General features: G+C 37.8%; 1 protein-coding gene across 4 annotated transcripts in view; it reads right to left on the bottom strand.

Annotated features, from left to right (window-relative positions):
* LOC116735255 (septin-9-like) overlaps window positions 1-13,266 on the bottom strand; it is a 96,023-nt gene that overhangs the window by 5,489 nt on the left and 77,268 nt on the right. For all 4 annotated transcript variants that reach the window (XM_032587010.1, XM_032587012.1, XM_032587011.1 and 1 more), the window contains 4 exons: window positions 3,883-4,092; window positions 1,836-1,964; window positions 1,600-1,681; window positions 1,365-1,502 (listed from right to left, as the gene is read on the bottom strand). In XM_032587010.1, the coding sequence (XP_032442901.1) occupies window positions 1,365-1,502; window positions 1,600-1,681; window positions 1,836-1,964; window positions 3,883-4,092 (559 nt within the window). The remainder of the gene's footprint in view (window positions 1-1,364; window positions 1,503-1,599; window positions 1,682-1,835; window positions 1,965-3,882; window positions 4,093-13,266) is intronic.

Raw genomic sequence — 13,266 nt, 5'->3', positions numbered from 1 at the left:
GCTCTGCCTGTGTTAGTCTTTTTGAGACAAGCTTTGAGCAGCTGCTGCTCACATTAAGTGACATCTGAATTGGATCAACATGAAACACTGGCGGCTCGACTCGGGGGAACCATTTCACACCCGTCCCCTGACCCAGTAAAGACAGGCCAAGACACAAAAATAACAGAGCTGAGGTGCGGCGCTTGAACAGAGTCTCCATCGAGGACTCGGCAGTTACAAAATGTTTCCCCAAGATACTCGGCTTCAGTTTCGGAGAATGAAAGGAAATGTGTGCTGAATGGCTAGATGGGCACATGAGAATATGCGAAACCTCCTGCTAATTCCTTCTGTGAGTAAAACCCAGTCCCCTGAGCTCCAGGAACTGCAGACTGAGCCAAGTGAGTAGATTAGCCTGTTCAATAAGAGCCAGATGTTTGCATTTGTAAGAAATCCAGGGAGAAACTTGGTAAATTGGCAAGAGCAGCCTGTGTTTGCAGTGCAGTGGAATGGTGTTCTGGGATATGTTGGTTCTGAAGTAAAATGACAGGACTGTGTGAGTGTTGAAGTTGCAGAGTAACAAAGCACAGCCTCACATTTTCCACCTGAGAATAAACAAAAGGTCTGGATGAACACATGCAGAACCAGCAACAGTTTGCCGCAAAGGCAGTCCAGATTAAAAACGGTTTATACTTTCTGTGGGGATGCTTGCAGGAAAACATGCTTTATCAAAAAGATTTTTTTATTCATGTCTACTCCTGTAAATTTGCTTTCAGACATTTTTTTATGATTATTCTAGTTTGATAATTAATGTATTTGTACAGAAGCAATGCTTTTTCATCCAAAAAACAATTTTACTTGCATTTATTCTTCAACATAATAGCATTTTTTGTATACCTCAAAAACATGTGTACATGTGTGTTAATATGCTGCCTTTAGGAAAACAAAAACAACATGGACATACCTCTGTGTTTATATATTTACAGTTTTAAAAAACCCTGAGAATCAAATATGATGAAGTTAAGATGGAAGTAAACAAAAGCGGACCACACAGTTCAGCTGCGAGTTTATATAAACCTGGTTTGTGTTTTGTATAAATTGAGACTTTTTCAGTGCTTTTCCCAGTCTAAATCTGATTCATTTAGATTACGACATAATTCATTGTTATTGCGTGATAAATGATCAAATTCACAAGCCCCAAGCCAAACACTGACAAAATGGTTGTAATAATGTTACTAATAATACCACACCACAAAATCTTAAGTTTTAGGTCTGTAAAAGTCACTTCAAGTATGGGTTAAAAATATCAGTGATTATAGTCAATGTTATTGATTTCTTTGACAAATAGCAGCAGTATTAAATACTTGTACTAATTTTATTTGAATTACCAGTGACCAGTCGGGGGGATGAAGTATATGCAGCAGTGGATTCTGGAGTCTGGAATCCTTTTCTTCCTATTGATGTTGATTTCCTCCTGCAGGTACGCTTCATACTGGTCGTTAATAAACTTCATGATGGGCTGCCAGCTACGTTGATGGCAAAAAGGGTGAATCCATTAAGGGAAAAATTTTTTAAATAGAGTATAACAGTATTTTGTAAGACAAAATTGAAATTAAGCTGTACCAGTTCTCATTGTTAATCTGGTCTCCAAATCCTGGTGTGTCAATGACGGTGAGCTTCATTCTCACTCCTTTCTCCTCAATGTCTGCACAAAGAGAAGCAATAAGTGCCAACAGCACAAGATGATTCTGATCATAGAGGCTTGCTTCCTTTTCAGGATTTAGCAGCTGTGGGGGATTATGTGTCATAAAACAGCAGGAAAAGATGTAGTAAACTGAAAACAAAGAAAGGCCATATACCATGACTGATGGACTTAATTTCAATAGTTTTTGGGATCTTCTCCTGGCCGGTGCCCAGTACAGACTTCCTGCTGACTTTAGATTTGAACAAGGTGTTCATCAGAGTCGACTTCCCAAGGCCACTCTGCCCTGTAAAATGAGAACAATGCTGTTATAAATCTGCACATAATTAAAATATAACTAATTTAAAACACTTATTACATGTAAGTTTCAGATCTAATGGCTCTAAGTGTAAACAGTGTCTACCTGCATCTATGTTATCAAAACTAACACTGCAATTTACTTTCCCCATGTTGCTACATGAATCAGAAAGGTACTACATTTGAGCAGAAAAAAACACGAACAGAATTACTTTGCTCAACCTGGCAGCTGAATAATCAGGAAGAGGGGGAAGTGACCATTTGAGAAGTAATCCTTCACAGTTTGAATTTAGGTTAAGTCAACAAGAACCACCCTGATTTATGGAGATTACTTCTAAAACACACTCACCTAGGCAGGCAGACAGCAGGGCATAATTCAAGCAATAGTTTAAAAATCTCAACAGCTGGAACCTATAGAGGAAGGCGTATTCATGCCAAAAATGTTCACACTGAAACTATGAAGTGGAACTACATCAAACACAGGGAAAGACTGTTTCCACCTGCTGATGTTTTATCTGTTTTGAGAACTGAAGGCTTACAAAAATATTCATACCTCTTGCACTTCTTCACAACCACTAACATCAAGTTGTTTTTGTAAGTTTGAGTGCATAACTGAAGTGGAAAAAAAATAATGCAATAGTATTACCTTGAATTCAAAAGGTCTGAGTCAGTGTTTTCAAAAAGAACCACATTTAATTTCCATATTCTTTTGGGGAATGTCACTACACTCCAGTTCATACATCTAGATACAGATTTGATCTCATTCTTTTTTGCAGAGCAGCTCAAACTCAGTCAGACAGAAAGCATCTTTGACCTGAAGTTTTCAAATCTCCACACACATTCTTAATTGGAGTTAGGCCTTGACTTTGACTGGGCCATTCTGGCATATAAATCTCCATTGAATCTCTTAATGCATGTTTAGTGTCGCTGCCGTACTTCATAACAGGATTTCTTTCAGGAGTTACCTGTATTTACAATCTACCCATCAACTCTGACCAGCTTCTCCATCTGTACTGAAGTATCCCCACAGCATCATCCTGCCACCACTGTGTTTTCAGAGTGATGTATTAGTTTTCCACCTTACTGTTCTCTATGAAGACAACCATGTTCAATGTGGCTCTTCTCTGACTAGACCACATTCTTCAAGAGGATTAAGCTTTTAAAAGCCCCAGAGGTACATTCAAAAGGTCAAAAATATACAAGTACTTAGTTGTATTTATTTTGATTATGTTATTTTCTTTAATGGATAAAGAAATGAGTAAGTAGACATAGTAAATAAAAAAGGAAATGCATCTGTTCTGATTGGGTTACTTTAAAAATTTCCTGGTTTTGTAATTCTGTAAGCACAACCTGAAATGCTCTGATGAGTAAAAGAAGGTATTTTATCTCCAATTTATAGTAGCAAAATAAAGCATGGAAACAAGGGTTCTTTCATTTTACTCAAGACTGCTTCTCTTTCTTTCTCTTTCACATGCCAGACAGAAAAGGTGTCACGGCATCATCCTCAGGAGACGCCCTTTGGAAGTGGAGAGAGTTTTATGATGGTCTGGTTACAGCTGAGGTGTGTGTAATTAAAGATGTGTGATCACAGGACTCAAAGGCAGTGTGTTGGGCCTCCAACAGAGAGGGATGCTTGTTAAAATCAGTTTGACGCCTCTGCTTTCAGTCAAGGCTGATTAAAGAGACAAAAGTCAAGTCAGTGCAGGAGGAAACAAAAACGTGAGGATTTTTATGAGAAATGTGTATTTGGATGTGAAGACAAGAGGCTGAAACAGAAGTATAAACAGAAAAAAAGACATTTAAATTTAATATTACACATGTTTTGGGTTAAACATTATGTAGGAGGTTGCAAGATGTAAGGTGAGTACAGACTAGATGTTTTTTAGTGTGGAAAAATCACAACCTACCTACAACCATGATGTTGAGCTCGAAGCCCTGCTTCATGGCTTTTCTCCTCATCTGCTCCAAAATGGCATCAATCCCCACATAGCTGAAGTCCACCATGGCTCCACCAGCCTTCTCCCCATATAGATTACCCACTGCTGGGGGTACCATAGCCTCAGGCACCACCGCCTCAGACATGGCACTGCTGCTGTTGCTGGGGAACACCTCTGGTCCTGTGTCGACACAGAAAGAGGGAGAGGCAAGGTTATACAGTTACTGTTGATGTAAAAGCACAGAGGAACTAAGCATTTGATGGGAAGGAAAGGGGGTCAAATAAATGTCATCAGCAATGCAGGGAATGTGCAAAAGCGGTACTGGAAGCAAGATAAGGAAGTGGAGAGGAGATCTGCACAGCTGAGTTTCTTTAACAAAACGTCCTCACAGCAAGAATGGAAAGAACTTAAAGCATTTAAGGCGATAATGAACAACTTTACAATAAAATAAAATCAAAGCCAAACAATTACGCTTGGCTTTGAAGGTTTAAAGCTTTACTAACATCCGGATATGAAACACATATAATGTTAAGAGCACATTAGTCATTTAAGTTGTATCTTCAATCTAGAAAAGCACCAGCTGCTTGGCAAATGATCGGAAGTGGGTAATTAAGTTCAGCTAATTAAACAGCCGGTCCATTCACATAAACAGCAGAATACAAAAATACAACCAGACACAGAAACTGTCATCAGTGCAGGTAGTGAAGGGGTATGGTTTTAACAAAAGAGAAGGCACACAAACTTGTTTGAGTCCTGAAACAACACTAGATATTTTATTAAATATTTTCCTGTTTTTGTAAAAAAAAATAAAAAATCAACAGGGTTCTATAACATGCGTTGGTGATGCTTCTGTGCTCCACCAGCATATGGTGACAATGTTATCACTGCCTACATCAAAATGTAGCTAATTGGTAAAGATTCTCCCCAAAACAACTTCACCTCTTATTTTCTGCGACTCGGTTATCAAGTTTCAGCTCACATATGAAGTTTATTGGAAATGAAGCCAGAGCAAAGCAAAACATATAAAATGGAAAACCAATAAAAATACTTCAGTGTTGTTGTGGTTGCTAGCACAAAAACCTAGAAAGAGCATGTGCAAAGTGGGTCAATAAGTAACCATTTTTAACAATCTCCAGACATTGACTCCACATTTACACACCACAAACAGTTTTTAAAAGTCGACTGTGCTTGCTTCCCCTGTCTAAAACATACATGTTAGGTTAACTCTTGTGAGCTCTTCAAATTGCCTCTAGAGGTGAGGATGAGGGCAATGTTGTTTGTCTAATGTGTTTCAGTCTTGCTCTGATGGATTGGTGATCTGTCCAGGGTGTGCCTTGTCTCGCTCACAGGCGCTGGAGACGGGCACCAATCTTTCCTTTCTAAGCCTTTAAGGGTGTGGATAGGTACTAGAGCAGGGTAAATAGTTGACTACTCTATGAAAATCATAAAAAAACATTGAGTCTCCCCAAGATGGTTTCCTGAACATGTGAAAAGACACTAATTCTTTGGCAAATTTATTTATTTTAGGGGTTCAATCTAAATTACATCAATAGGTGTGAAATAACTTACTGAAGTGAAGAACACTAACACTTTAGGTATCTTAAATGTCTGCAAAGTGATTCCACCTAAGACTCTTCATATTTAATAAGACTTTCAATAGAAGCAAAAGTGATGATCTGAGAGATTTTGCAATTCCCACACCAACCCTGTTAAAACATAGTGAATTTTAAACAGATGTAGCCTTCTTCCCAGGAGCTGACTTTACTCAAGGAGAACCTATTAGAAAATATTTTATCTAGTTTTAGAGTACTTCAGATTTGGCAGGAAGTCACTGCAACAGCCCGTTTTAATCATTAGATTTCCTCGTGTGGATTAATAAGTTATATATTCAACGGTAAGCCTGAGCATGCAGAACATGAATGCGCCTTTAACAGTGTAACCTGTCAGTATGGATTTAAACTGCCGGGTTTATATCTACGCTTTTTAGGTGCTGCAACCCTTTACAAGGCCTCCAGTATCCTCAGTATCTGTCCTGTTAATGTGAGACTGAAAAAGAAGCTGAAATACGATCTACTCCCAGCTGGCCTCCCTCGCACAGACACATCTACAGAGTGCATGCTTGGCTTTGTGCATCGAAATCCCGTCCTTGCCTCAAACATTTCTTGTTTGATCATATGGGTGATGGGTAGGCATGTACGTGGACATTCACAAAACAGATTCCAGCAAACAATTCTGCTGCTTTGACATAAAAAAATCCAGACATTTCACTCAAATCACTTAAACCGCCATGGACCACTCCTGGTGGAAACACGTCAAATTGGCCTTAAAGTGATTAATGAAAGAAAAAAAAAAAGAAAACGGCAAAGAATAACACAGAAGTGGAAACTCTAAACTTCAGTCTCACTTTTATTGTAACTCATTGTGTGTATCCATGTGTCATAAAGACCCACCTATGGAAGCAGCTCTCCTGACCTCCTTTACCACTTCCCCTTCCTGTTCCAGGCAGCCAGTCAGCAACTTGCTGCATCTCAATGCCCTCTACCTTCCCTGTGCACCACCCATCTCCACAGACCTCCGTTTTTCTTCTGTCCTTTTCCTCCCTTCAGTCAATTTCTTTACTTCTTTAGCCATGCATACACCAGTATGGGATGTGCGTGAAAAAAATTAGAATAAAAATTTTTATATTTACTATCTGCCTGTTCAGCCGGAAATATGTTATTTATCAGTTGTTCAGCCAGCTGTTTGGAAGTGCACAGCAACATATAAGGGAGGGGTTGCTATATTCTATGTAGTGGGTCCTTACCGTCTGACATTTTCCTAGGGATGTCATTAAATGTTTAAAATGTACTTTTCAAAAACGTTGGTCTACCTTCTCACTGAAAAAAATCCAATATTAACACCCATACTTTGTTAGTTTTCTGTTTGACTTTTGTTTATTGAAACTCAAAACGTATGGATAAAACACACAAAACCTATTAAAATCGGAAATGTTCACAGAAGTCTTAGCTAAATTGTTGATTTAGTCTCAAAGTGAATGTTTTGTAGATGTTTGAAAAGCACGGAATGGATGTCTAATTTTAGCTAAAATAATTCAGAATTGATGAGCATCTTGCCAGAGGAGAGCAAACCTGGGACCTTTAGAGATATTTTTCCATCATATTGAGCTGATTAGGTAAAAAAATGGAATCTTTGCTAAACAATTTCATCTCTTCATGATGCTTTCATGACGATTTCTGTTCCCTCAGTTTATATGTAGGCTGTCTTACTGACAGGCGTAGAAAAACTAAGCCTTTGTCCATTATTTTATTTGATAGCACAAACATACATCTGTAATTCAACTTGTTGCAGTCAGTGTTTTAATGCAGTATAAGCTTGTGTCATTCTTATGACTGGTATGAACTAAATTTGGTTTGAAGTTAGACACGTTTAGGTCTAAATTAAAGAAGTCTTGAGAAATCTTCCTGCATTTAGCTAATCACACTTTTGTTGGGTGATGAAACATTGGATGTAATGAATCACTGATCTACAGCCCTATGAATAATACTGCTACCGTGACAAAATAAGCAAACAAATCTTTTTGGGTGAGTAGAAAACTCTCTTACGCCAAGAAAAGGGACAACGAATAAAGACAACAGAAGGAGTAGAGGGAGTCGACTAAATGGGTTTTGCAGATTGAAGCAGTAAAGCTTCCCAAAGCTTTGTTCCTTGTCCTCGATGACTCTGAACTCCTTAGTTTTCCAAGCACTGTAAACAACTCTGCAAGCATGCAACACAGAAGAGGACCACCAAATCCAGGATCGTGGGAAACTTAACAGAAATAAATCACTTTCCTTACAGGTAGTAAACTCCTGTCTGTTTTAGTAAACATTCAACCCCAGAAGGGAGAGATGTTGATACAAGAATGTCTAGCTGTCGGTTAAATACACTTTTTCAGAGCTGTTCGTTTAAAAGTTATTCAAACTATGACAGTGAAGGACCTGTAACCGAAGTTACAACTGGATATAGTGTCTACACTATTTATCAAACGGATGTATTCAGGATCTATAGATGTACTGCAGATCATAGATGGTTCTTAGCCAATATAAAGAGTTGTCTGGAGACAAGAAGTCGGACCGGGGATCTATAAATGAGAAACATTTGACCTGCAGTTTTAAAATGTCTCAGACTGGTGGGTCAGCAGCTGTTGGGCATAAACAAAACCCAAACCTTAAAACACTGACGGAGTCAAACAATTTCAACATTAAAAAAAAAGAAAAGAAAAAGAGCAAGATTATGTTTTAACACAAAATGGGTTTGGAGTTGGCTAACAGTAGAGCAGCAGGAAAATATCTGGGGACATATTTTCAACAAATGTGTGTTGGAAACTCAAAAATCTATGAACATACCACATCAAGCTCTTCAAGGAGCTGACAAGTTGCTTCTGAGGCTAGAAGACTCAAAACCTTCCAGTTTCAGTGACAAATGTTTAAAAAAAAATTTAGTCAGTGAAAGCATATAAATCTAACAACTTAAATAGAAACCATTTTTAATTGGCTAGACATGTCTACTATTTATTCAAGCTGCAAAAGAGCAAGACATTTGGCAGATAACAGGAAGGCTGGAAGGAGTATAGCAAAGCTATTATGTTTCCCCATTTCAGCTGAACTGAACATTGTACATTTGCAAATGTTAGCATTTCAGAAACAGAGTTGAGGTAAGAATCTAAAGTTTCTATATATATATAAAAAACGCTTTACAAAATAATTTGTTCAGTAATATATTTTTCTCAAACGCAAAAACACTGACAATTAAAACAAGCAACATCTGGCAGATTTTTACCAGCTGTACAGTTTTCTGAACAAGACATGAAAAGTTGGATGTCCTTTATATCTGTGTATCAATTACAGAAAACTGAAGAAGTGATCAAACTTGTGGATCAGGTTTGTGTATTTCAAGACTAAGAAAAATTTTGATCTGAACACAACCTGCACACCGATTTTTATTATTAGCAGGGTCTAATAACAAAAATCTTGATTCTTACCAAATTAGTTGGAGATTCTCAATGTTTTAGATTATATACATCATACCAGTAGGTCTTAATCATCTTTGACTTCAAGATGATAATCAGATCCACTTCAACAAGTTTTCTCTTATTTCAGGTTCAATAATGTCATCTCAGATAAACTGTTTATTTGAAATGTGCATGAGAGGAAAATTAATCTCAGCAACTGGAAAGCCCAAAAGAACTCGAACTCATTGGACTTTCTGCATTGCTGTTTTCTATTAGTCACAAAAGATCATTTTTTTCCTTCTTTCAGCAGTATCGGATTTCTTTGCTTTTTGCAAATACAGCCAGCGGTCTACAAAACCACAAAGCATTTTTTCTAAGAGAAGAGGGAAACAAAAGCAGGGAGGGGAAAACATGAAGAAAGTATGGGGAAAAGGGTGAGATAAAGTTAAGAAGCAGAAAGGAAGCAGACGTTAAGGTCTTGGGAAGGGGGGCGAGTTAGAAAAAAGATAAAGGTCAGAGAAAGGAGGACGACACAGGAAAGCATTTAGAATAGAGGAGGGGGAAGGAAAAAGGAAAGACTGTGTGGATGGTTATGTTGTTGATTTATTCCACTTTTGGGCCTGAGGCATTCCTCACTAACTAACTACAGACCTCCAAACCGGGATGCAACTACATTTTAAACAGGCCGAACAAACATTTCTGTTCGCTGCACAATCCTCTTAAAAGTTACAGAATCCCTGACTCTTCATTATAAGTATAGAGGCGCTGCGGCCAAGACCACTGAGCCGTGCTACAGCTGTTCAGTGTTGATCTTGACGGCATAGCAAACAGGTCAGAGGTCATGTCCCAGTTTAAGTTGGAAAAGAGCTCCTCTGAGGTTATCCCTCTACATGACTACCAGTGGTTCTGACCCGCGGTACAAACTGGCTTGAGTCACAAGAGAGGAATCCAGCGTAACAAACGGACTGGAAACTTGGAACGCAGAGCGTTTTTGTAAATCACTGGGTCACTGGATCCCTAAAACTCTCATCCCATAAAGTGTCCGCTTTGTTTGGAAACTTTTACAACAGCAGGATACAATTTGTGGGCCTCTCAGATTTTATTTAGTAAGACATAATGGATTTGAACGTTTTATTTAAAGAACAAAGCGGACATTTCTTAGAGAGGATGGGTCAGAAAAATGCCTGCCTTGAAAGTGTCCGCTATTCTTTGAATGTTTCCACATTTGACCCAGTAAAACCACAAACTCCAATGTGTTTTATTGGAATTTCATGAGAGACTAACACAAAGTGTATAATTTTGAAGTGGAAGTGAGATGATAGTTTTAAAAGGTTTTACAACAAAATATGCAGGACTTGTGGGATATCGCTGACAACAAATAGTTGTCCTGTCACAGATTCTCTGAGCTTTGGAGATCTTCAACTCCTGCAGGGTCACTGTTGTCTGGTTAGGCACTTCCTTTTTATTTGATGAACTGACCGAAGTTCACTAAGACGTTCCAAATGGCGGATTTGCCTTTTAGTCTTGGCCTGCTTCAAGCTTCTCAGCAACTTCATCCTTGATGAAGCCTCTGAGGCTTTCACAGATTATCATTGTTTATATCATTGTTTAAGTGCAAATGGATAAAAAACATTTCAGATTTTTTTTAAGAAAACCATGAATTATTTTCCTTGCATTTCACAATTTTGTGTGAAAACAGATATGCAAAGATATGTGACAAAATATGAGGAATCTTTTCCAAAGCACTATTAAGTTTTCGGCTATAAACTATTGCCAATAACGTGCATACCAAAGCAAACACGGCATCTTTAAACAAATGACATACAGAAGTATCATGTTCTACTTATTTTGTGCAAGCACCACCGTTATTTCAAATCTAGGTGAATAAATAATCTTTAAGTGCTTATATGGAGCTCAAACTCAACGCATAAGAAATCCACTAAAAGCTTTTTTATGTGACTCATTTAAAACCATCTGCTTATTTTGAGCTATATCTTACATTCTCTGACAGGACAAAGGAGGTCTGTGTCTGAATCTCATCTCAACATTGCTGGATTTGGTTTCATAAAGATCCAAATGCTAAGTTCTTGAGACGGTTGTGGGCTGCTGTAAATTATCCTCGGAGAGATACAATCTAAAATGTTCTCCAGTTCCAGACTTTTCCAGCACTTCTCATAAGAAGAGAAGATGCTGCAATCCCAGCGGATGAACTCCAGCACTGATTAGTTTTATACCCCAAACCACATGGGGTTATGGCTGACAAACATGCATGCTTAAACAAACACTTTCCGCCCCGGACAGTTTATACTCTAATAAAAGGAGGAAATTGGTGGAGTGGCAGTGCAAGCAGGGTCTGTTGTGTTATTAAAGTCAGAGCAAAGCTGAGTTCCCAGAGTCATCATTCAGCTCAATGAAGAAATGTACACTTTGCCCTCAAGGGTCTAAACTGGACATCATGTCATCAAATAATACAATATGATGGTATAGCAGATGAAAGGATCCAATATTTCATCGGAGCAGATGAATATAACCCATCTGCTCGGTTCTTGTGTGATAAATTTCATTTGTACGCTATAAAAACATACAAACAATTATTCCTAGGCTTTTAAAGAAATGCAAATTGCTGCAGCGACAGCCGGATCCCACAGGTTTGTCTGGACTGCAACTGGAATGTGTTCACTCTCCCAACTGTGGTGGCACACAAGAGAGTTGTTGTGTTTCTAGTCTCCTCAGCTGCTTCTGACACCGAGATGCTCACAAGGAAAGGATTTCTCAGCCTTCTTTGAGGTTTCATGTGCATATTATTAAACTCTAGCATGCATCAATGTAAAAAGTGCATGAGTGCATGCAGGAATGTTATGTTCTGACAAGCCAATCCAAAACTCGTTTGTTTAATTTCTATCTCGACATCTATAATTATGGAAAGCAATTCCACTGCTGAACGACATTCCTCACATAAATGCAGTTGAGTGAATTTCTATGGTTTACAAAACTATACAGGCCCGAATAAACTAAGAAACAGTAAACGTAAAAATGTCAGTTTTCAGAAGATGTTGTAGCAGATATATGAGCCGCAATAAATATTTTTGTAAAACACAATTGGAATCAAATATCAAATCAATTTAATATCTTTTCAATGATATTAATTGCATCTAACCCACTAATTTCATCTTTATATTTTTACAACTGTGCTACAAAAAATAGGCTGTTTCTAATTTATTTATGAATAACACTAATATTTAATGACAGTAAAGCAGATTAACAAAGGGTTTTTAGAAGGGAAAATTTTCAAATCTAAAGGGTGGTTCTTTGAACACTTTCTGCAAAATAAGTTAAATTAAAGCTTAGCAAGCCATTATTTGCTAGTTGCTCACAGCCAGGGGATTGTAACTCTGCCTGGGGAAATGTTTATCTTAGTAATTGGGTCAAATTGTATTTGTGAAATGGTTGACTGTCAAAGAATAGATCCATGCGGCCAGGGAGATCAGAAATCTGACCTCTGTCCTCACACATGGCTGACCTCAACAAATGTCCAGACAAATGCCTCATCTCATGGTCACAGAGATTTTAACCTTCAAATGTAAATGAATGGTTATAAATATGTAAAAACTACATGGTGGGATGCAATAGGGTTGATAAACGTGCTTACAATTGTGACTGCTTTTTTAAAACATAATGTGAACAATAGATAATAATCAGGAAAGTATTTATCAGCCCAGAATAGATAGCTCAATAACAACACAAGCCTACTTCTTAATAAACTAGGTAATCAGAAGAGTCTCCAGGCTCTGCAGCACACAGCAGTCTGCCTGTATGACGTGATGGTGTTATTCAGGTTCTGTGTGGCCATCAGGACGAGTATTTATGGACTGTGACTGATCCACATACTAAACTCAAGAGTGCACTCAGGAACGATATATCCAGGTCTAAAGTACTGAGCATTTATTTTCTTCAACCCAACCTTGATTTTATTTGACTTAGACACTGTGTATACGTGATACTACTGTTTCATTAAACAAATTAAATACAGTCTCTACTGCATCATCTGTTCTTTACATTATATGATCCTTTTTAAGAACAGACATCTGCATTTTGGTCACAATCTGCGCTGCTTATCTCATAACATGAGCAGCAGCAACATAATTTCAGTTTGTTTTAAAATAAGCTATTTTGATTAGTATGTGATTCTCAGACTGTATATCAATTTTTTATCATACAATAAAGAAAAAAGGCATTAATCATTCCTATTTATTATAAATTCTATCATATTATGTCATTACTATCTTAAGACAAGTTGTTTACAAGAACTTAATTACAGAATACTAAACTTTTTGACATTCTGCTCTTTATTTAGAAGCATATAA

This window comes from Xiphophorus hellerii, chromosome 16, assembly GCF_003331165.1.
Source record: "Xiphophorus hellerii strain 12219 chromosome 16, Xiphophorus_hellerii-4.1, whole genome shotgun sequence".
Taxonomy (NCBI): Eukaryota; Metazoa; Chordata; class Actinopteri; order Cyprinodontiformes; family Poeciliidae; genus Xiphophorus; species Xiphophorus hellerii.
The sequence above is the reverse complement of the archived record's forward strand: the minus strand, read 5'-3'. Positions and strand labels throughout refer to the sequence as shown.